We start from the raw sequence: 25317 nt of genomic DNA, 5'->3' as shown, positions 1-25317 counted from the left end.
TCAATTGCTTGTATGAAAAACACCATCTCCCTCATTCTTTTGCATAGCACATATCCAGTCTGTCAGCAAATTCTGCTGGCTCTACCATCAAAATATTCCCAGAACCTGACTACATCTCACTATCACCCAGGTCCAAGCCATGATCCCCACACAGTGGGATTTCTGCATCCCCTTACGTCTCCCTGTGACTGTCCCTGCTGCCTTGGGTCTGTTCCCAACACAGTGACCTGGAAGTCAGATCATGTCACTTTCACCCTGTAAGTCAGATCACGTCACTCCTCTGCCCAAAGTTCTTCCCATCTCGCTCAGAGTAAAAGCTGCATTCTCAGCAGCATCGCCCAGGACCCTGTGTGGTCCCATCCCCCCACTAGTTCTATGACTTTATCTAGTATTCACCCCCTCCCTCCCTCTATTCCAAACAGAACTGATTTCATGTTCCTCTTTGACCACGGCAGGCAGGCTCTGGTTTCAGAGCTTTTGTCCCTCCCCACTGTTCCCTCTGCCAGGAACACTCTTTCTCAAAGACCAATGTGGCTAGACTCCTTGGATCTTTCCCCAAATGCCACCTTCTGCATGAAGCATTCCCTGCCCGCTCTATCTAAATTGCACCACCACCAGGACATCACTTCCAATTCAGCTTTTCGGCCTCACTCATTCTTTACAACTTATCAACTACTGGTTTACTTTGTTTTCTGCCTTCCCTGCTAGACTGAAAGTTCCATGAAGTCCCAGAGTTTTGTCTATTTTTACTCACTGCTATGTCCCCAACACCCAAAATAGCATCTGGTAGACAGCTGGCACGCAAGAAATGTTTCCCAAATAAATGGATGAATAAATTCACTTAACCTTTTTTTTTTTTTGGTGAATTGATTTCCATTTTGATGTAAGTAAATTCATTTTTAAGGAAACGTATATCTAGACTGTAAATGAACTAGAATCAATAGTCATACAGAGAAGTTATCCAGAAAAAAAATACAATGAAAAGAAAACATGGTTATTAAATCTACCTAGATATTGTTATCAGCCCAAGTTTCTAAGCCTGCAGCATACTCTCTTTTCCAAAAAGGGAGATCAGCAAGTGTTTAAAGCACACTAGCACCAAACTGAGACTGTTTTTTTAACTAATCAAAAGAGTCAATAAAGAATTGAAAGATAAATAGCTTTCTAACTCTTTGATTCAATGTTAACTGTTCTTGGGTCTGTGTTTCATCTCCCTACCACCCATAAATATTGAACATCCCACACTTCTGGAAGCAATGAAATAGATATTAATGACCTTCCATTTTCTGAGCATCAATTCCTCCCACAATTTCCCCCCATTTATCTAGGGCAACTCAATTTTCTCAATTGCTCAGGTCAAAAACAATATCATCATCTCCCTCATTCTCTTACATAGTACATATCCAATCCGTCAGCAAATGCTGTTTGCTCTGCCTTCAAATATACCTAGGATCTGATCACATATTACGGTGTGAGTATCCCCCTTCTAGGTTGATGGGTGGTGAGGTACTGAGAGTGGTTGCAAATGAATACTGCCCGGAAGAAATTCACAGCGTGGGTGGGAGTCATAATGTGCACACAATTGACATGCACAGAGTAGAGGGGAGAATGTTGCAAACTCTACAAGAGATGCATAGATCATCTGCTGTGGGACCTGTGGTTTGTTAGATTCACGTTCAGCAAACATTTGTTTACAGACACACATGCACATCCTCCTGAGAAGGTCGCGCTTCTTTGCACACTGATATCAAGGGCTTGGACGTAGGGCTTATTTTGTCCAATAAGATGTGAGTGGAAGTGGCAGTTTGTGAATTCAGAGTCAAGGCCTTCAAAACATTGCACATTTCTGCTGGGCCTCTGGGAGTGTCCAACTTCTTTCTCGAGAAATGCATGTCTCAGCCAGCTATTGCCCTTCCAGCCTGAAATCAGGGCTGCCCCCCAACAACCTGCAGGTACACGGGGAAGAAACAAATACTTCTATATGCTGTTGATTTTGAGGGCTGTTGGTTAATATCATGGTGGTGGTGAGAGTTGATTGAGACAGAAACGAACAAGAAGAAGAGGTGACTTTGACGGAAATCAATCAAGGATATTTCCTGATCAGGGTAGCCCTGCAGGTAGATTTCACACCACACACACCACACCCATAACAATATTACTGGGTTGCAAACTGATGGGGTCTGAGAAGAAAATATAAGGCTGATAAGGCTATGCCAGGGATGCAAAAACTCCTCTGAAAACTTTCTATGACCTCACAGCCCAAAGAGGGTAAGAAGCTACGATAAGGATATGAAAGAAGGAAAAAAAAGAGGAAGCTGATGAGGTTTGTGCTTTATCACCCTTAAGTGTTTGGTTGGTATTTGCTCTTTGGTGACTTGTTTATTTTGTATGTTTTTAGGAAAACCCACTCTTCTTCCTCTGCCTGTCTTTAAGCATTAGTGGTCCCTCTTCTAGTCTCATGTCTCCCGTCTTTCCTAGGAAATCTGCAGCTGCCCTGGTCAGCCCGCACTGTGATATACATTCTTATGTGTGTGCCCTCAGCAGCTGCTAAAAGTCTGTCCCAATTTGGGTACCCCAAAGGCGGAACCTGTGACAGGAACTCAGCACAGGGAGTTTGAGGGGCTTCTTTAAGAAAGCAGGAGAGAGGCAGTGGGGGAAGAGTGAGGAGGAAGGCCAGGTGACATGTACGCCGGAGAGCAGGGACCTGGGGCTCAGTCCCACCGGTGATCGTTGGAGGAACCCTATAGAATGTTCCCTGGACCTGCCCCCTCCCAGAGAATGGGGAGATGGAGACGTTTATCTACCACCTCTCATCCTCCTTGTTGTTTGTTTTTGGCTGCTCTGCATGGCTTGCAGGATCTTACTCCCTAACCAGGGATTGAACCCAGGGCCACATCGGTGAAAGTGCCGACTCCTAACCAGTGGGCCACCAAGTAATTCCGTCATCCTCCTTGGATTGAGGGTCTCCCCAGCGATGTGAACACCCCTCCACCACTTCCTGACGGCAGCTGTCTTGAGCTGAAAGACCTCCCACTGAGGCAGGCACAAAAGGGACAGCAGCACACGCCTGATGTGGGACAGTGATCACAGCACAAGTCTTGTCCACACCCCCAGCGTCGACACCAGATGTGCCAGGGGGTGTGACTCTGTGCATCACACATCTGCTACAGCTGGGAGGGGGCATTTTAACAGAGGGTTACTTTCTCCTGAGTGCCACATACACGTCTCGGATTCAATACATTCCTAGCTTGGTCATCATCCCCTCCCGACAACCCTGATCCTTCCCCCAGATTCTGAAGCTCAGGGAATAATCCCCCCTCTATTTCACTTTCGAAACGTCAAAGGTAGCACCCACTTCTCCCTCTCCTTCACCTATTAAATCAAAATATGAATTGTGAGTCAGGGCGGGGATATTCCCTGGCTACCCTCAGTACCACTCCGACTGCCACCCTCCCCCATCACCGTGCTCTGCTTTCTCACAACGCCTTCATGCTCCCAAATGCACTTGCTTACTGACTGTCCACGTGCGTGTTGTCTGCCTTCCATGCTTGGGATGTAAGGGGTCACCCCTGTATCTCCAGCACCCAGAACGGTACCTGGTATGCGATTGGTGCTTGGTAAGTGTCTGTAGAATGAACAGGTAAGCTCATGGGGAAAGAAATCCACAAGGCTCACCTGGTTTCACCAAGGCAAAGGTCAGATCACCATCACTGCATCTGAACCCACGCCCTGGACAGGGATGGAGGCTTACAGGAAAGGGAAATAATTCTTGGTAGACCAACCAAGTTGAAAAGAAAAGTCTGCTGTGATCATTGAGGTTCAGTACCTCCGCTGTCATTTTTTTACAACTGTACAATTATGCATTTCAGTGACCAGCAGGGGAGTAGCCAGCCACCAGCACCCCGACCCACAGCCACACCCCCTCCTCTTCAGAGCTGTAGTCTCCCTGCCTCGCCCACCAGCTCTTCTTAGAACACTCACCATCAATACCGGACCCCAGGGGAACATTTCTCTCGTTGTTGCGGCCCGAATTTGCTCCCCGAGAGAAGAACATAAAGATTAACTAGGTGAGGAATTTTTCCCTTGGCTCTGAAGCTCGGCACATTTGTCTGATCCAGCACAAATTCTGCTGGAGACAGGCTAAATTAAAATACTAATGGACTGCTGTATTTAAAATATATTTACCAATGATTAACAGCACGGTAGGTGATGTATGTTTCAATAATTTCTTATTACAACGTGTGGAAACCTCAGTAAATATTCCCAGGGTAATTAGTGGGTGTTGATTTAACATTCAGCTCTGTTTTCCTGCACACCCAGGAGGGTATCATCGTGCCAGCCAGTCCCCCTTCACCTCATACAGAGAGGGACCCAGCCCTTGGGAAATAGCTCTCCTGCAGAGATGTTTGGTTTGGGCCACATTATTGCAGAGTTAAGTTTCAGGTAATTTGTCGCTAGCATTCAAGAAGAGTGCACATAAAAGTTTTCACTTGCAGCTTCTCTAATGTCCCTGAAAATCTGGCAACACCCAGCTTTCCCCCAGGGCCACCCTCAGGGGAGCCTGAGTCACAACAATCCACCATACCACAGTGTTCTTTGGAAGATCAACCTGGACCCGTCGATATTTACATTTGCAACTCTGACATGCTCTAATTGTGCCTTGAGCCACCCTGAGGCTGATGCCCAAACCCTGCACAAATGCCACAGGTAGAGATGCTAGCAAAGGAATGGGTAGACGGGCTGCCTTCAAGCAGAATGGACCACTGCTCAGACCTCTAGGATGCGGGCCAGCTGGACCAAGCCACTCACATCCAGCCATAACCTGGAGCCTCTCTTCCCTTGACCCCAAACCAAGCAGTGTAGAGTCTGCTGAGTGGTGTGCAGTTCAGACTCAAAGCCAAGAGTGTCTGGCTCAAAACCCAGTGCCCTTAACCACCACTCATCTCTTTTCTGGGCAGCTGTGGTGAGCATGGCTAGATGCCTGCCATACACACACACACATGTGTATCACACATGCATATATATACACATGAACACAAACACATATGTAAATACACACCTATACATGCATATGTGCACACATGTGTATGCATATACACATACACACATGTACATGCACACACATACATATACATAGACACATATGCATATATATACACATACATATACATGCACGCATATACCTATATGTATACACACATACATATATATACACACACGTACACAAAACCACATACACATGCACACAAACACACAGCATATATACATGCATACATATGAACACATACACACAAACACACATACACACATGTATACACATACATGCATGCACATGCAGACATATACAAACACACATATATACACACACTATCCCAAATACAGATTTTGTCCAGGCTAGCAAGGTGCTCAACTAAAACATTAACGTCACCACCTCCTTTACTCATAAAGGTACCAACATGGACCAATTCTAACCAGTGGTTCTAGGGGGAATCCCTGGAGACAGCCTTCCTTTCCCCACAGCCAGGCAAAGTCTTCCTGGGACAAAATCCTGGGCCCGAGGGATGTGGACATGCTGCTGTGTGCCCCTTCCCAGCCAGAAACTCCCATTCAATCCTCTCGCTCGTTTTGTCCACCTGAGCTGAGAACCTAGAGGAGTCCAGAGCCATAGGCTGGATGGAAAAGGGGTCCCACAGACTGCATGGAGCAAAACCCCTGAGCAGCCCATACTGGAACGTAATGTGAATAAGAAATCTTTGTGCTGCTTTAAAGCCACTGACATTTGGGGATTGCTTATGACCACAAGCAGCCTATCCTGTCGAAAATACCCATTTATCCCTCTTACCAAAAGTGAGGAGGGAAGACAGTGTTTTGAAAACCTTCTCCTTGGCCCTAATGCTAGGCCCCATGGGTGCAGGCTCCCAGGGTGGGGAAGCCATTCTCCATCTGCTCCTGGAACCAGGCTCACCCAAGGGCTCACCAAACAGAGAGATGGAGCTGCCTTTCTGAGCCAGAAGCACTCCCCTGGGGTCAGTCGCAGTCCTGGCTCACTCGGGTCAAGACCCTGGGAGTGAAGCAGAAACACTGACCCTGCTTCTCTCAGCCTCAAATTGCAGAGTTCTGAGCTCACCTCTAACCCAAAGCCTGCCGACTCCTCCCTCCATCAGGTCCTGCTCCTTGAGCCACTTCCTCTTCCAGCCAAAGAGGGAATCTCCATCAGATCTCACAAGAAGAGTCAAGGTCAGCTGTGCTACTATTGACTCCATGAGCAGGTGGAGTCCAGCGGACAATCTGGGGACTGAGGGGGGCTCCCTGTGCTCACAGCTGGCTCTTCTCAACCTCATCACTCCCAGGGAAATAAATATGCTCAGATGCACTTTCCATAAGCATCAGTGTTGACCAAGGGTGGATGCTTCTAACTTGAGTGCATCACTTCGTCTCTTCTGGAAATCCCTTGGGTAAATTCTCTTCTGGGAAGACAGTCAGCGGACCTCCCCACCAAGTCCCATCCTGAGGGGCTCAGAACGGTGGCCAAAGAGAAGTTTTCCAAAGAGCTGGAAATGCCTGAACATCCTCTGCGGTACCCCCGTCATTATCCCAACACCAATGGACCACACATCTACATTCTTCCAGGCGGGTCAGCTTTCTGGGCAATGCTTCAAGGGAAAGCAGGACAGGGAAGCTAGAAGGACTCTGGTTGTTAATAGTGGCCCAGAGAGCAAGAAAGACTGAGTATTAAGTCTAGGCTGTCATTCCAGGGATGAGGAGAGTGCTGTCCAGGGAATGTCCCAGAATGAAAAATCCCGTGCATTGGAAGATGGTGTTGTACCTTCAATCCATCAACGTGTCCCATTCCATGGAGTTTTGAGAGAGTCAATTTCTAGGTAGGTTGATAAGAAGTCCGGGGTCCCAGAGGAGGAGGAGAGAGGGGTCTGGGGCTCTCAAAGAGGAGATTAGGTCTGGAATTCTCAAGGTAGAGGAAAGGACAAACTTTTTTTTTCCCTCTACATTCCTTAGTCTTAGTCACATAAAAGGTTTTTTTTATTTTCTTTAAGCCCGGAACTGAGGATTACACAACAAAACAACTTGAACTCTGTACTAAGGATTATATAACAACAGTGTATCCTGCTTGAGGACAGTTTCTCCTTCCTGAAAACCTTCTGACTAATCCTGTTATCCACGCGATGGACATGAGTTTGAGTAGGCTCTGGGATTTGGTGATGGACAGGGAAGCCTGGCGCGCTGCAAGCGACTGAACTGACTGAATCCTGTTATCTTTAAGTGTATATTATGGGAGAGGGTCTGGTAAAATCTTTCTATTGTTAAGTTCTAATCCTGTTATCTTAAAAAGTAAATTGTGGGAGTGGGTCTGGTAAGATCTTTACAACCTTGAGACATTCTTTTGATTTACTGTAATAACTAATTAAAAATTATATAGCTCTCTTGCTAAGACTAGCAACAGGGGGCACTCCCCGCCCCCTTGTGATGTCAGTCAGAAATTTTCTGTGTCCCTTTTGACTGTAATAAAACTTCTGCCACACAAGAGCCCTGAGTGGTCAAGCCTGGGCTCTGGTCCCGAAGCTAAATCTTCTTTGGAGATCAGGAATCCGACATCGTTCACCATACGCTATGTTTCATCCAAGAAGCTCCGCCCATCGCAAACTCCACTTCACTCTCGACCTCTCTGGGCCCTGGAACAGTGACTCCGTAATACCTTTCCTTGGTCCCTACACCGATTCCATCCTCAGGGCAAAATGGCCAGTTGTGGGGTCACCTTACCCCTCACACCTGAGTTCCGGTCCTCTTCCCCAGGGCTTCACTGCCCCCCTTACCTGCCTTTATCCACTTTGGAGAGCAACCCACCCTGTCTGTCCCAGCCCTGGCACCTCGCAGCACAGCACCGAACAGAGTCTCAGCTCTGGAGCCAGCAGAGGGAGGGCCCCCTCCACAATGGGTGAAGACTCACCCCTCTGCCCAGGTGATCCCTGGGGCCTCAGAGTCCAGAGTCCCCTTAGAAGTCAGGCCTCAGGAGAAACAGACCTTCCTTTCAGTGTACAGGTGTCCCTCCATATCCAGAGGTCCTGCATCTGCCGGTTCAACCAACCACAGATCAAAAATATCAGGGGAAAAAATTCCAGAAAGGTCCACAAAGTAAAACTTGAATTTTTCACATGCCAGCAACTATTTACATAGCATTTACATTATAGGAGATAAGTAATCTAGAGGTTATTTCCAGTATATGGGAGGATGAGTCTAGCTTATATGTTAGTGTTAGTCACTCAGTTGTGTCTGAGTCTTTGTGACTCTATGGACTGTAGCCCATCAAGCTCCTCTGGTTGTGGTTTAGTCGCTAAGTTGTGTCTGACTCTTGCGACCCCATGGATAGTAGCCTGCCAGGCTTCTCTGTCCATGGAATTTTTCACGCAAGAATACTGGAGTAGGTAGCCATTTCCTTCTCCAGAGGATCTACCTGACCCAGGGATCAAATCCAGGTCTCCCACATTGCAGGCAGATTCATTACGATCTGAATAACCAGGGAAGTCCCATATATTAGTGCTACCCCTTTCATATTAGAGACTTGCCGCTGCTAAGTCTCTTCAGTCGTGTCCAACTCAGTGCGACGCCATAGATGGCAGCCCACCAGGCTCCCCCATCCCTGGGATTCTCCAGGCAAGAACACTGGAGTGGGTTGCCATTTCCAATGCATGAAAGGGAAAATGAAAGTGAAGTCGCTCAGTCGTGTCTGACTCGTAGCGACCCCATGGACTGCAGCCTACCAGGCTCCTCCGTCCATGGGATTTTCCAGGCAAGAGTACTGGAGTGGGCTGCCATTGCCTTCTCCAATTAGAGACTTGGGCATCTGCCAATCTTGGTATCCAAAGTGGGTGCTGGAACCAATCCCCACCCCATACAGAGAGATGACTATATCTAATTAACAAGACTGTAGAGATTTCTCACCTGAATCTTATTTAAAGACTGCCTTTGCAGAGAGCCTGGACTGCTGAGGTAACTCAAACAGCAAAACACCAAAGGGACTCACCTTCCCACTGATCCCCTTGGCCTCTGTGAGGGGTGAGGAGAAACTTCAAAGAGACAGAACTTTGTGCCAGCAGCAAGCAAGGAGTGGGATCAAGCAGAAAGTTGGAGGCCCAGTTGGAGAAAGGATTCCACACAAATGGCACTTTCCTGGCCGGCTGGCCATCTGGAAGTAGGTTGCATCTAGACTGTTAGACACTCTAACCTCCAGAATGAGGAGTTTGGATCCTTTTTCTGAGGTTGCTCAGGAGTCTCCCGTGGTGTGAGACCACCCTCTTTCCCTGATCTGAAAGATCCTTTCTGACCTTCCCTCCCTGAAGACTGTGACCCTCCCTCCCCCACCCTCCCCCACAAAGCCCTACCAGAACCATCTGCAGCCCTGATTTGCAACCGAATCAGAAGGGGCTAAGAGGGCTCAGAAACCTAAGGACACAGGGCAAAGCCTGGCCTCCCCTGTGTTGATTTCTGTGTCTGGGTTAAGAAAGAGGCTTCGGATGCAGGTCAGCTCATTGCATCGGATGCCCCAGCTCACTGACTTCCTAGCCAAGTGACACCTCAGGTTCCCCATCTTTCAAGTAAAGACAATGATGTCTATAGCACAGAAGGCTATCACCGGGCCAACAAGAAAGAAAATAAGTATTTGTAATCAGCAAGTATATGGAATATACCTTGACGTAGGGAGCCCTCGATCAACATCAGTTCCCCTCTCCACCCCTTTGTGTAGATATTCTCCCCAGATCCCTGCATCCTAGCTAGAGCTCTCTCTTCCTGTCTCACTTCCTCCATCTCTCTGCCTCTCTGGTGCCCCCTCTCTGACCTGAACCATATTCTGCTTTGTCTCTCTGGATCCTTCTTTTATTTCCACCTCACCGCCTTGTCCTCTCTGTTTGCCTCTCCCAACTCCAGTTTCCTTTCTAGTTTAGCCCTGGTTCCTAGAAAGTGACCTCTATGTCAAGCTGTCTGTCCAATCTGCCCTCCTTTCTCTGTCTCTTTGTCTCTCCCTCTCCCCTCTGCCCCCATCAGTCTTTCTATCTCTGTTACGCTTTCTCTCTGTCTCTCTCTTTCTCTGTCTCTGTAGCTCTCAGCTCTCCCAAATCTGCCTCCCTCTGTCCCTCTCTCCGTGTCTCTTTGAATATCCCTCTCTAGATCCCTGCCCCTCCCCACTCAGACACCCTTCAGCCCTCCCTCATCACTCAAAATCCCATCTCTGGGAGAATAAGGGGGAGGAGGCCAGCAGAATGAGAAGCCCAAGCAGCAGGCAGGGTTTTATTTCTCTGCAGAAGGGCTGTAAATTCTCCCTGTCACTCTCTGCAGGAAGAGACCTGTCTTATCAGGTCTCAGAGGCTGGGAGACACAGACACGGGGAAGCAAGACACCCTGGCCCAAGGGTCGGGTTGGAATAAAGTGGGTGCAGGCTCAGGGGCCTCTCCTAGGTCTGCTCGCCTCAAAACTACGTGTCTTTCCTCTTCAGCAGCTTCTGCTCAGCTTAGCCCAACCACCAATCAACTGTGTCCATGGAACTTGTGGACACTAAGTAAGGTACATGCAAGTCAAAGTGGACCCTTGAAGAGCCCCCCACAAAGGACCCCAGCTAATTTCACTTCCAATCATCCTTTGGGTTTCTCTCCACATTTCTTGGACTCACAACCATCTGCAGCCTTTATTCACATTGCTGTTTACACACCTAAAACCCAATCCCATTGTTCTTCCTCTGACCCCTGATAGCATTGATGGATCTGGCCAACAGACAAGCTTTGGGCAGCTTACAGGTTTTTTTGATCATTTTAATTAATTGCCAACTTTTAAAAATGGGAAAATTTCATATGAAAATTTACTTTTCAGGTTCTGCTTCAGCATAGTCAGCTCAAACAGGGAGTCTCTCACCCTAAATAAGAGAAAACTCCAAATTATCTACAGAGTCATTTTTCTTAAACCCATCAGAGAACTGAGGCGGCCTGATAGCCACGTAGCTTGGAATCTGAGTGGGGAGAACCCACTTCAGAGAGTCGGAACAGTAAGCCAGAACAGGAAGTCTGTCTTATGAGGAAGGGGAGGTCCCTATCCCAGTGAGACAGAAAGACTCAGCTGAGTTTAGAAAGCTGCTCAAGATCCAATGTGGATTCATGACCTTCAAGACTCCCTGGGAGCCCCGATCAAGAGTTCAGCCTCTTCTCCGATGGGCCAGTTGTTGGGAATCCGCCTTGCAATGCTGGGGACTCTGGTTTGATCCCTGGTCTGGGAGAATGTTACATGCCGCAGAGCAACTAAGCCTGCGCACCCTAGAACCTGTGCTCTGCAACAGGAAAAGTCACTGCAATTAGACGTTCACACGCCACAACTAGAAACTAACCCCCCCAATCCCCGCAACTAGAGAAAGCCTGCACACAGCAACAACCTGGGTCAGGAAGATTCCCTGGAGGAGGAAATGGCAACCCACCCCAGTATTCTTGCCTGGAGAATCCCATGGACAGAGGAGCCTGGTGGGCTACAGTCCATGGGGTCACAAAGAGTCGGACACAACTAAAATCACTTAAGCACAGCACAGCACAGCAACAAAGACCTAGAGCAATGAAAAATAAGTAAATAATTTTTTTAAAAAAATCTTTGAGCCTCATCAAAAACTTCCAGTTATCCATCATGAATAAATTGCCAGATTTTAGCAAATAATAATCCAGGACCCCCAACATGCCCCATGTAATATTTGAGACATGTTTATAATTTTTTAAAAAATGATTTGTTGTTAAAAAAAAAATTCAGTCTCATTGGCAGGTTCTTTCCCTCTGACCCTCACAAAGCTCACAGGAAGGACAGCAGGCAATGTAATAACCAGAAAGAGCAGCCTCACCTCGGAAGGGCAGACCTGGGGAGGAGACCCAGAGGCCTCATGAGAAAGGTAGAAACCCAACCTCTACACTCCCACCATCTGTGCTCAGACCCTCCTCCCATAGGGAGCAAACCCTGCTGTCCCCTGGGCACCTGCTGTGTTCCGCTGGGGAGGGTAGCAAAGAATAAACCTACTGCCGAAGAGGGCAGGAAACAGGGCACCATCAGCCAGAATCAGGCCACAGTAAGAACTCCAGCTAGAACTGCCTCCACCTCCAAGATCCCTCTCAATCCTCAGCAGTCTCAGAGCAGCTGCCCCCACCCCATACGTGGCCCCACACAGCATTCCCCAAACCTCCAATGTTCCACTTCTAATGCATTCATCACAGGACTCACTAACTTCCATAACAACCCTAAAATATTGGGGAGTTGACACAACTAAACATCTGTTTCTTTCTTGTGTCACAGTCTGTTGTGAGCGCAGAAGCTTGTTCAGAACCAAACAGCCAGGAAGAGGCAGAGGTAAGGCCAACCCAAACACCCTGGCCCACAGCTCCTGCCCTTATCTGCTTAGTAGGATCAATGGCTAGGAAGGTCTTACTGTGTTTGTTTTGTTTGGACAACCAGCTCTACCAACATACGTGACCACACATGATGAAGGCACCTAATCGTCTCTCAAATGGATGTGTACCAGGAGCATGGGGTGTTCCCTACCCCAGGACAAGGAAACGTCCTGTGTGCCTTCAAGTCTTCTAACTGTGGAGCATCAGTCAAAGTTCTCAGAGGCCTGAAAATTAACTAGACAACAGCTTTGAGCAGAGAGATGGGCCAAAGGCCATGGACAGAGCTCTCAGCTTTGGACAAGTTAGAGGCTGTGTCAGACCAGGAGACCAGGAGCCCCAGTGATGCTATCAAGGGTACATCACCCCTTCTAGAGAGTCCCTGCCTCACTGCTCTGTTCTCTCCTTGAGTGAGCAAATAATTTTGAGTGGTCAAGCTAATAGACATGTTAGCCAAGCATACAGTAGATGCTCAACAAATACTTATGGAGAAAATTTATTTACATAGATAACTGAATAAAGGAACAAATGATCTGCATATGGGATCCATAATCTGCCTTTTCTCCTCTGCAGACTTGTCTTTAAGCTGGGATGAATTTGTTTCCAGAACCAGACAAAGCAGCCCCAACAATCTGCTTCTAGACCATCTTTACTTCTTTGCCATGTCTAGATGGTTTTAGGGGTTCATCAAATCAGGTGGACATGAGTGACAGGTTAGCAACTGGGACAACCATCAGGACAGACAACGACAGACAGAAGAGAGTTTGGGGTGGTTTGGGTGAAAAGTGAAAGTGAAAGTCACTCAGTCACGTCCGACCCTTTGCGACCCAATGGACTGTACAATCCATGGCATTCTCCAGGCGAGGATACTGGAGTGGGTAGCCTTTCCCTTCTCCAGGGGATCTTCCCAACCCAGGGATCAAACCCAGGTCTCCTGCATTGCAGGCGATTCTTTACCTACTGAGTCACAAGGGAAACCCAAGAATGATGGAGTGGGAAGCTGATCCCTTCTGCAGAGGATCTTCCTGACCCAAGAATAGAACCGGAGTCTCCTGCATTGCAGGTGAATTCTTTACCGAGCTATCCAAACTGAGGGTGAGTTACAATCCATTCATCCATTTCTGCATTTGTAAAGTGTGGGGAACATCCATCCCATGGAACTGCCGTAAGTATTAGGTGAGTTAATGTTAAATATGAGGTAAATGTTTAGAACTGCACGTGGCTCATTAAAAATTCTATGGACTAGAGAATGAACTTATGGGTTGCCAGCGGGAAGGAATGAGGGAAAGAGCTAATCAGGGAGTTTGGGACCAACATGTGCACAGTGCTATATTGAAAATGGATAACCAAGAAGGACCTACTGCAGAGCCCAGGGAACCCTGCTCAGTGGTATGTGGCAGTCTGGATGGGAGGGGAGTTTAGGGGAGAATGGATACATGGATATGTATGGTTAAGTCCCTTTGCTGTCCACCTGAGACTATCACAACACTGTTACTTGTCTATGCTCCAATATAAAATAAAAAGTCAATTTCAAAAAAAGAAAAACAAATGAACTTAAAAAAAGAAAAAGTAATAAACTTGAAAGTATATGTCCTAAGAGGATTGGACAGTTACAAACCAATCACCTTGAGCAGTGGTGCTGTTGTTATTTCTGAAATGGGCTTCCTAACCAAGTTAAGCACTACCAAATAAAGAAATAAATACAACAAAACAAAGCAACCAAAAAAATTCTACAGAAGCGTTCTCTGTTATCATTATTGAGCAACTGTTTTACGCTAGGCAATCATCCACTGTTACTTCAAGCCATATCTCTCAGCAAACAAATCCGTTTCCTACATGCCAGCAGTCAGAAAGCCTTATCAAAGATCTGACTTCGGCAAGGACCTACAGGCAACTAGATTCGATGCTTTGTAATAACCTAAATGGGAAAAGAATCTAAAAAAGACAGGTCTTCCGCATTGTAGGTGGATTCTTCACCGTCTGAGCAACCAGGGAAGCATTGTAAATCACAACATTGTAAATCACCTAAACTTCAATTTTTTAAAAAAATCTAACTTCATAAAACCTAAATGACAACAGCCGTGTCTTTCTGTTTGGCAGTGGGTCACCATTCACTCATCCGGTGCCACAAAATTGTTCAGCTTCTGCCACATCCCCTGCTTTGGGAAACCAAAGAGACATTTGTCAGGGAGCACAGGGCAGAAACACTGAGATGCCAGCCCTCAAATACCAACTCCTGGGTGGTCTACACAGACATCTCAGCCTTACTAGTTCCCAGGAAGCTGATGTCCTGTCCTCACCCCAAAAGGCACGAAGGTCCCGTCTTGATCCCTTCTTCTGCAGCCCTTGAAGGACGGATCCACTGCATGGCTCTACTAGGACTTCAGAGAGAGCTCCCCTGAAAATATAAAGTGCTGAGATCAATGCCTTTTAGGAACCCCTAGGGAGACTACTCTGGGGTCCCCAGGAGGTCAGTGCCCCTTTCCCACCCACCATGGCAATCTTCTCCCCAGCCCCACTTCTTCTCCATTAACCCAGAGCCCTGAGCTGGTTAAACAGCTGTGGCTCCCGTGAGACTCAGAGGGGCAAAGGCCATTTGTCCAGCTGCATGGGGCTGAGAATCTGAAGAAGCAAATGTCAGGCAAGATCAACAGAGCTCTGAATGGATTGGAGAAATGAGGTTTGAGCCTTGGAGTACCCATTTAGCCAAAGCACTGGAGACTGTCCGGCATAACAGGTGATGAATGCCGCAGTCAGCAAGTGGGGCCACTCCCGGCACGATCACAGGGAAGCCAGGCCAAAAGGGAATATTGAGGGGTGTGTAAAGAATTTTCTTCTGGGTGAGAAAAGACCTGGGTTTCAGTCTGAGGACACCACTAGTTTGCCACCCCGAACTTCAGTCTGGAGTTGAGGTTAGAGCTAAGGTTAATATCAGGGTTAGGGCAACATAGGGACCTCCTGGTGGTTCTAGAGGTAATGAATCCACCTGCCAATGCAGGAGCCATGGGTTCAATATCCCTGGGTCGGGAAGATCCCCTGGAGAAGGAAATGGCAACCCACTCCAGTATTCTTGCCTGGGAAAATCCACAGACAGAGGAGCCTAGTGGGCTACAATTCAGGTGGTCACTAAGAGTCAGACATGACTGAGCAACTAAGCAGGCATGCATAGGGCAGTATAAAGAGTTCAGGCTCTGGAACCAAAAGTTCTAGATTCAAATCCTTGCTCCACCTCTCATCAACAGTGAGACTTTGGGGAAATGACTTAGCCTCTCTGATTTTCACTTGCCTCGCCTGAAAAGTGTGGTTAATAATAGTTCTCACTTCATAGGATTGATTAAGCATTGAAGAAAATCAATGCAAGCAAAGCTTTTAGAGGCATATCAGATGTACAGTAAGCATTACGAACATGACTAGCATTTTTAACATCAGCTGTGCATGCTAAGTTGCTTCGGTCGTGTCCAACTCTTTGCGACCCCACGGACTGTAGCTCGCCAGGCTCCTCTGTCCATGGGATTCTCCAGGCAAGAATACTGGAGTGGGTTGCCATTTCCTTCTCCAGGTGATCTTCCTGACCCAGGGATCAAACCCACATCTCTTATGTCTCCTGTAATGGCAGACGGGTTCTTTACCACCAGTGCCATCTGCGAAGCTAAAGAAATCAAAAAGAGAGAGGCAAAGAGCAGGACTGTTTTGGAAGAGAGATGGCAGGCATAGTGGAGGATCCTTCCTATGCAATCCTCTTACGTGATTCAAAGTAAGTATCACAGAAGAGCTTCTAATCACCGGTCATTTCCTTCACCCGGTACTCAACAAGGAAACAGTCATCTGTACCAAAGTTAGGAGCAAAATCAGCTGTGTTGTACTCATTGAGGAAAAGCACAATGTATACCAAATAACAGCCATTGTCCTTCATGTGCAATTTGATATATTTTTCCAAATTTTTGGCTCTCCATTATTTTCTCCTTACCTTCTGGCTTGGGAACCTCATCTTCATGTACAAAGCAATTATCCAGGTTTCATTCACTAGCCTCCGCTGGAATGTCCACTACCCGGAATGTTAGGTGGAGGGTGATTTAAGACTCAGTGATGAGGAGTTCTGGTATCAACTGGTGATTATGGCATGGGCAGTGGAGAGGCAGGTGCCACGTCATGTATCTTCAGACAAGTTAACCTCCCAATGGGCTTTCACTTCCGAAAATCTAGCAGCTTATGAAACTCACCAGTGGGATGAAGGGTAACAATGCAGAGAAACAGTCAACTAAGGGTCTGTGTTTAAATGACAAGGTCCCTCTGTAGAGACACTTCTGTGCCTGGGGTCTGGTGCCTTTGCCCGCAGTCAGAGACCCATGGAATCACCTAAGCACAGAGAAAGGAGGAAGAGGTCTGCCACTAACACACTGTGATCCTGAGCAAATCCCTTCCTCCCTGAACCTCAATTTCCTCAGCTTAAAATGAGCTGGATCAACCTTGAAATTTAAAGAAAGGGTCAGATAGCAACACTAGTCAACATTAGGTATGCTTGACCTCACTTTGATGACACAGATGGGGGTGACACCACCTGATGGGGGAGCCAAATGTCTGAAGGCAATGAAAAAAATCACTTTAGACAGTGATTGGTGTTTTGAGGACACCAACACAGAGTGCTTTGAGGCCTTGTGTGTGGGTGCTACTTTAACTAGAACAATCAAGGAAGGCCTCTCAGAGGAGGTGACATTTTAGCTGGAACCAGTGTAATGAGGAGTAAGCCAGAAGATTTTGTGAAATTGCAATCCTAGGCAAAATAACTGCAGATGCAAAGGCTCAGAGGCATGAACTTGCTTGGCCTGTGCTGCAGTTCTCTGTTGCTGGGTAATGGACCACCCCAAAACTTAGCTTAAAAGAATAAGGATTTGTTATTTCTCATGCTTTGTGGGTTGTTAATTTGGGCGGGACTCAGTTGGGCTTTTCTTTTACTCCACATCCTGTTGCCTGAGGCCACTTGGAGAGCTATAGTCACCTGGAAGCTTGGATGGAGCTGGGACATCCAAAAAGGCTTATTAACACAATTAAAGCTTGATTCTGGCTGTTGCATCAGTTCTATGCCAGCAGGCTCTCTTTCCCTAGGTATCTATACTGGCTTGATATTGATAACATGATGAACATCTTCTAAGAGGGAATGTTCCCAGAGGTCAATCCCAGGTGCAAGCAGTTATTGAACTTTAGATTCGCTAAAATCCCCTTGTCCCACTGGCCAAAGCAAGCCACACGGCTGCGCTCAGACTCAAGGTAGGGCGAAGCCTCCACAGGACATGTATTCCAGGAGGTGTGGTCCACTGGGAACCACCACGTTGTAGCCTATCATAGCTTGTTCAGCTCCAAAGATCAACATCATTAGCCCCACGGCTGTAGTTGGCATATGCTTTCCAAGCTCTAGATCTGAATATCCAGTTACTCTCTTGAATTTCCCGGAGTTCTCAGAGGCATCTACAATATGATTTGTCCAAAATGAAGTTCTTATTCACAGCCTCTACCCAAACAACTTCTACTACATATTAGTTAAGATGACCCACCAAGATGCTTGAACCAAAAACCTTGGAATAATCTTTGATCACTCTGTTTACCTCACTACTCATCAATAAATCCAGTCGGGTCTACCTCCAAGTGTATCCTGAAGCCATCCACTTTTCTCCTCATCTGCTGCCACCATCCTCATTCAAGTCCTTGTCATTTCTGCCCAGACAATTGCGGTGGTCTCCTAATGGTCTAACTTCTCTCCCTACAGTCAGTTCTCTGCAAAGCACCCCGAAGGGTCTTCCTCAAATTGTGTCACCCTCATGTTTAAAATTCTCCAGTGAATTCACTTACACTTAGAAGAAAATTAAAATCTCTTGATACGGATTATAAAACCATACATGAGCGAGTTCCACCCTGCCCTCTGTTCTCAGCTTGACCCATGTCTCCATGAGCTCTCCATGCTCCAGCACCGTTAATCTTTGCCTATTGAACAAGCTATGGTAGACTACAACGTGGGCAGCTCCCAGTGTACCATACCTCCTGGAATACAAGCCCTTTTGTGGTCTCTCCCTGAGGTTCCCTGATGGCTCAGTTGGTAAAGAATCTGCCTGCAATGCAGGAGACCTGGGTTCAATCTCTGGGTCAGGAAGATCCCCAGGAGAAGGGAATGGCTACTCACTCCAGTATTCTTGCCTGGAGAATTCCACGGACAGAGGATCCTGGAGGGCTACAGTCCATGGGGTCACACAGAGTCGGACACAACTGAGAGACTAACACTTTCATACTTCCTTTTTCACTTGGTGATCTCTCCCTACCTGAGTCTGAGCTCAGCCACATGACTTGTGTTGGCCAGTGGGACAATGGGATTTCAGCAAATCTAAAGTCCAAAATCACTGCAGACGGTGACTGCAGTCATGAAATTAAAAGATGCTGTCATTACAATTACAATGGTTCCAGCTAAAAATGTCACCTCCTCAGAGCGGCCTTCCCTGATTACACTATTTAAAGTAGCACGCACATACAAGATCTTATAGCACTCTGTGTTAAGGCCTTCAAAATACTAGTCACTGTCTACAGTGATCTTATTCATTGCCTAGCTCCTGACCTCCAAACCTGCAAGGAGGTTCTATGGAGGCAGGAATATTCTGGTCTCGTTCATTGCCATCAGCAAATATTTTTTGAAAATAAATATATTCATGACATTTCCAGGATCACACATTTAGAGTCAGAAAATGTTTTCTTGGACTTCTTGGTGGTCCAGTGGTTAAGAATCTGCAATGTAGGTGACACATTTTCGATCCCTGATCAGGGAACTAAGATCGCACATCCATGGGGCAACTAAGCCCACACGCCACAACTAGAGAGAAGCCCTCTTGCCGCAATGAAGACCCAGTGCAACCAAAATTTTCTTTAAAAAAGAAAATATTTTCTTGCCAATCCAAAAGAGAGCAAGTTTCCTTTTTTCTCAAGCTAAAATCAAGGTGGTGAACAGGACAGCCCAATAAGTGAACCTGGACATGGGGACCTGTGAGGGCTTCTTGCTCCAATGGGCTGATAAACTATTAATTGGAGCAATGAATGGAAGGGCAGTTCAGGTCCTCACTAGCAGCTGCCATGGATGGGTAGGAACAAACAGTTACAACCTAAGAATCTGTCACAAACCTGCCTCTTTTTCTATAGCAAACACTTCGGCAATACAGGACCCTTACAGTCTTCCAGGCTTTGTCAGTCTTTCAGCCTGATGTGTCTTTTCGTCTACCCACAATGTCTTCATCCAGCACAGAGTTCCCTCCTCTGGGGACCAGCCAAAGCTTTCGTGTTATACAAAGTGGTCCCCAAATGTGGCCCCCAGACCAGCAGCACCAGCACTACAATGCAAATAACTGCAGACTTCCAAAATCAGAGGGGCCAGTGATCTGTATTCTAACAAGCTTTCCAGGAGATGCTCAGGCATGCTAACATTTGAGAATTATTGCTGTCCAAAGGAAAACATTGGAATCCAACCCCTCTCCTGGGTTCAAATTCCAGCTTTTTAAAAATATTTATTAATGTATTTAATTTGCTCCGGGTCTTAGTTGTGGCACCCAGGATCTTCAGTCTTCACTGCAGTATGCAGGATCTTTAGGTGCAGCATATGGGATCTACTTCCCTGACTAGGGATCCGATACAGGTCCCCTGCCTTGGGAGTGTGAAGTCTTAGCCACTGGACAGCAGGGAAGTCCCTCCAGGGGTTTAATTATCAGCTGTGAGACTTTGGCACATGGCTTAGTCTCCCGAGCCTCAGTTTCCTCACGTGTATGTGAAGATCACATCCACACCCTGGTAACTCCTCATCGGCCTCTCTGTCTGTAACAAATCAAGTCTCCCATAGCACTAGACAGCACTTGTTCAAAATGAGTGCAATTTGACATTTCTGTAGAGGATTACTTATCTAATCTCTGCCTCCGCCTCAACTGGATTACAAAATGTACGAGTCTTTGCTCAGGTACAGTCTCCCCTGGGTCTTACAAGTGTCTGGCAGATGGCAGGTTCTTCATGAATACTTACTGAATGAATGAGTGAACAAATGAATGAATGAATATGCATATTCTACAGTCACATTAATCAATTAATTTATAGTTCCATCAAAGCCCAACTAACCCCACCACCCTGGAACACAATCCTTTCTATCATGCCCTTCTCCTGATTAATGCCAACACCAGCCCCTCAGGGGAAACTTCATGGAACAGTGTTTAAGGAGGATTCAAACTAAAAATAGAATTGCCATTATGATCCAGCATTCCCACTCCTGGGCATATATATCAGACAAAACTGTAACTCAAAAAGATATGTGCACGTCCACGTTTATAGCACCACTATTCACAATAGCCAAGACATGGGAACAACCTAAGTGTCCATCAACTGATGAATGGATTAAGATGAGGTACATACATACAATGGAATACTACTCAGCCATAAAGAAGAATGAAATAATGTCATTTGCAGAAACACAGATGGACCTAGAAACTACCATACTAAGTGAAGTAAGTCAGAAAGGAAAAGATAAGTACCATATGATATCACTTGTATGTGGAATCTAAAATATGACACAAATGAACCTATCTACGAAACAGAAACAGACTTACAGACACAGAGAACAAACTTGTGGTTGCCAAGGGGGAGTGAAGAGGGAGAGGGATGGACCAGGAATTTGGGGTTGGTAGCTGAAAACTATTACATATAGAATAGATAAACAACTAGGTCCTACTGTAGAGCACAGGGAGTTATACTCAATATCCTGTGATAAACCATAATGGAAGAGAAGGTTGTGTTTAACAAGTCACTTTCTGTACAGGAGAAATTCACACAACACTGTATACCAACTATACATCAATAAAAACAAATTAAAAACAGTAAGCTGTATGAGAATAAGAACACTGCCCATTTGGTCCACTGCTGAACACAACGGCTGACATCTATTAGATGCTAAACAAACAGTGAACGACGTCATCCTCTTGGAGCCCTGGTCAGCTGACATTAATTGGATGGAAATTCACCCCGTTGGAGGGAATCACTCAGGCACTGCCAATTTCCTACAAATAGCAACTGGGTGCTACCTCCCTACCTCACTCACTGAGTAGTATTTAGCTTCTGCAGGGTGGAGGGGTTACATTTCTCAGGAGATAAATAGAACCTCAATGGTAGGGAGAAAGCCTGGCATTTCGTGGCTTTTTCAAAATATTTTCAATAGCAATTTGAAGGCTGTTTGCTCATCTGACATTTATCTTCATTTGGCATGGGAAATTGCTGAAAGCCAGGGAGGAGAGGCATCGCTTATAAATGTTGGGTGGTGACAAAAGAGACCTCTTGCACAAATCTATCACAAAGGGCAGCCACGGCCATTTGGTTCTATGAAATCTGCCCTCATTCTGCTTTGATTTATTCATCCAGGGTGCCCCGTGATAGTTTAATTCATTTGAAGAATAATTATCCACTGTGTTATAAATGCCACTCCCTTGTCTCTGGCACGTTGGTGTTGGGGAGGTTAGACTAGTGACATGTGGGAAAGCATGTCAGATCGCTGCTCTCGCCCTGGGAGGGGTCACTGGCTGGGGGAGTTCACTAGGACCCAGGGTGTAAGTAGGGGTCAGTGATGTCTGCCTGCATTGCTGATAGGGGTGCTTCTCTTGTGTCTGGCATCTCTGAGGTGCAGGCTGCCTTTCTGTCTGTACCTCCCTAGAATGACACCTTCAAGGACTGTGCTCAAGTCAGTATCTGGAGCATAAGCACAGGTAAGGGGAAGCAAGTCACCATCACAGTTTATACCCTATGTTCTCTGCCCCTCCAGATTCACCCCACCCTTTTCTACCATCTACCCAGAAGCCTTTTTTTTTTTTCTGTTGTAGAATCAGCATTCCACTGTAGTTCTTAAAATTTCTGAGATACAGTCCCAGAAAAATGTTTTTTATTGATGTGTAGTTGATTTACCGGAGAAGGCAATGGCACCCCACTCCAGTACTCTTGCCTGGAAAATCCCATGGATGGAGGAGCCTGGTAGGCTGCAGTCCATCGGGTCACTAAGAGTCGGAAACGACTGAGCGACTTCACTTTCACTTTTCACTTTCATGCATTGGAGAAGGAAATGGCAACCCACTCCAGTATTCTTGCCTGGAGAATCCCAGGGACGGGGGAGCCTAGTGGGCTGCTATCTATGGGGTCGCACAGAGTCGGACACGACTGAAGCGATTTAGCAGCAGCAGCAGCAGTTGATTTACAGTGTTGGGCTAATTCCTGCTATTCAGGAGAATGACTCAGTTATACACGTATATACATTCTTTTTTATATTCTTTTTCATGATGGTTTATCTCAGGAGACTGGATATAGTCCCCTGTAGGACCGTGTGATTCATCCATTCTGAGTGTAAGAGTTTGCATCTATAACCCCAAATTCTCAGTTCATCCGTCTCCTTCCCCTGACCCCTGCAGCCACAAGTTTGTTCTCTACGTCTGTGAGTCTGTTTCTGTTTCATAGATATTAATAGGCTCATTTGTGCCATGTTTTAGATTCCATGTGTAAGTAATACCATATGGTGTTTGCCTTTCTCTTACTGACTTACTTTACTTAGTGTGATAATCTCTAGTTGCATCCATGTTGCTACAAATTGCATGATGCTGCTCTTTTCATGGCTGAGTAGTATTCCAATGCATATATGTACTACATATTCTTAATCCATTCATCTGTTGGTAGACACTGAGGCTGCTTCCATGTCTTGGCTATTGTGAATAGTGCTGCTCTGAACATAGGGGTGTGTGTATCTTTTTGAATTAGAGTTTTGCCAGGAGCCTAACTTCTATGGTTTGCATTGATCACCTCCCTTGCTCTCTGGTTTAGACTGCGTTTGGCTGATGGGAGGTGCTCAGAGGACATCAGAGGGCAGAGTATTTATTCTCTTCTTCTAATGAAACAGGTCCCCTTGAGCGAGTCTCTCCCTTGCCCACAGCTCCCTTTAACTACTGATAAAACTTTCTGGTCTGGGGTGCTTATGGCTCCCCACTGTGGCTAGTCCCAGAGAACACCACCATCTCTTGCTGATTGTCCTTAACCTAGCCAAGGCTTCTGTACAAAGCCCCTTCAATAAACTGTCCTCAGTTGCTTTTTGCAGTGTGCCTTGTGCTTCCTGCCAGAACTCCAAGTAACACTGTACCTTTATCACCTGTGAATCCTCTGCACAGCACAGAATGAACAAACTTGGAATAAGACACGCTTCCCACAAACATTACCAAGCCACGCAATGTACCTGGCACTGTGCTGGCTGCTGGGATAGAACTGTAAATAAAACAAATACATAAGCTCCTTGTCAGTAAGGGTGACAGATAAGTAACTATGGAACCAGGGGATGTACAGGAAGGAAGCAATTCTGGGGAATCAAATAAAGACTTTCTGGGGGAAGAAGGCTGCTGGGTAAGATCTGCAGGATGAATTGGAGTTGGCTGGAGAAAACAGACAAAAGAAGAGTTCTAGGCAGAGGGAAGACATGGGTTGGTTAAGGTAAAGCTATCTGCTATAACAGATATCTCAGCGACCTAACATAAGAAAACTTTCAGTGACCTCGCATAAGAAAACTTTCTCTCTCACTCGTGGACCATCCAGTGTGATGTTCCTGGTCAAGCAGCTTCTACATGGTCACGATGGGAGCCAGGCTTCAAAGAGAGGGATCCGCCCTCGTCTAGAACCTTTTCCATACCATAGACAATGGGGAAAAGCACATACTTTAATCCAGAAGTGACATGCATCACTTCTGCTCACATTCCATTGGCCAGCACTGGTCACATGGCCCTCCTTAGATGCAAAAGAGGCTGGGAAATTGAGCCCTTGGCTTGGCAGCCTCTTTTCAGCAACATTTCTACACAGCTGGGGATGAGAAACATAATTCTTTGGTGGTCAGCCGTCTGCTTCTGCCATCATTGTTATTGTTTTCTCTTTTCTCTCCCTTGCCCCAGCAATATTGGTTCAGCTTGGAAATGGGCAGAGGTCAGAGGCGGGAGAGAATTAAAAGCCTGAGCTGAGAGTGACAGGGAATATGACAGCTGACCCAGACTGTCCATTCTCCTGTCGCAGGGACACTCTGATGAGGAGCAGAAAGGAGAACACCAAGGATGAGACCCCCACCGACCCCACACTGATGAGCTCAGCAGACTCTCAGCAGGAAGCCAACACCAGATGCTGTATTTTTTTTCAGCTTCCCCAGCAACGCCTCCTGAGCTGTAGAACAATTATGATAAACAGGCATTGTTCAACAGTGTGCTTAAAAATGAAACCAATTTGACAATCATTTTCTTCACATGGAAGAAATTGGAAAGACAGTTATATCTGTTCAAAATTCAACCCTCTTGCTGATTCTTGCTGTGGGTTCTTGTTCTTCCTGCTGAGGTTGACACATCCTTCCCCTTCAGTCAGCATCCCCTCAGGGTCCTGGAGTCAGGCAGCGAGAGAGTTCAAGTCCCAGCTCAGCCTTAGGGGAATCATTTCATTCCCTGGGGGACCTGTTTCTCAACTGGGAGATCGGAGCAAATGGCACCTACTTCTCAAGGCTGTTGGGAGAAAGAAGGCAACTCTGGCACAGGGTAGGAGGATAACGAATGGTTTCTGCTAGCATTTGTCATCCTTAAAGCCACTGAGCCATAAATTTCCATCCTGAGGCCACCTCATTGCTCTGAGTAAGACAGCACTGGCAAAGAACACAGGATTCACCGTCAAAACAACCTGGGTGACAGCCCAGTTCTGACAAAGAGTAGCTGTGCCACCTTAGGCAAGTAATGCAAATTCTCTGAGCCTAGTTTCCTCCTCGGTTTAATGGTGATGATAATAGCATGTGGGTCATAGGATCCTTGTGAGAAAAATGCATAGAAAGCACTTAGCACTGTGCCTG

General features: G+C 46.5%; 1 protein-coding gene across 3 annotated transcripts in view; it reads right to left on the bottom strand.

Annotated features, from left to right (window-relative positions):
• LOC145531296 (uncharacterized) overlaps positions 1-25317 on the bottom strand; it is a 153544-nt gene that overhangs the window by 70344 nt on the left and 57883 nt on the right. For all 3 annotated transcript variants that reach the window (XR_014072336.1, XM_081553405.1, XM_081553404.1), the window contains one exon: positions 14717-14814. Coding sequence is in view for 2 of the 3 variants with exons in the window: in XM_081553405.1 (XP_081409531.1) it covers positions 14717-14814 (98 nt within the window). In the remaining variant the exon portion in view is untranslated. The remainder of the gene's footprint in view (positions 1-14716; positions 14815-25317) is intronic.

Source organism: Giraffa tippelskirchi, chromosome 13, assembly GCF_054371585.1.
Source record: "Giraffa tippelskirchi isolate mGirTip1 chromosome 13, T2T-mGirTip1v1.2.pri, whole genome shotgun sequence".
NCBI lineage: Eukaryota > Metazoa > Chordata > Mammalia > Artiodactyla > Giraffidae > Giraffa > Giraffa tippelskirchi.
The sequence above is the reverse complement of the archived record's forward strand: the minus strand, read 5'-3'. Positions and strand labels throughout refer to the sequence as shown.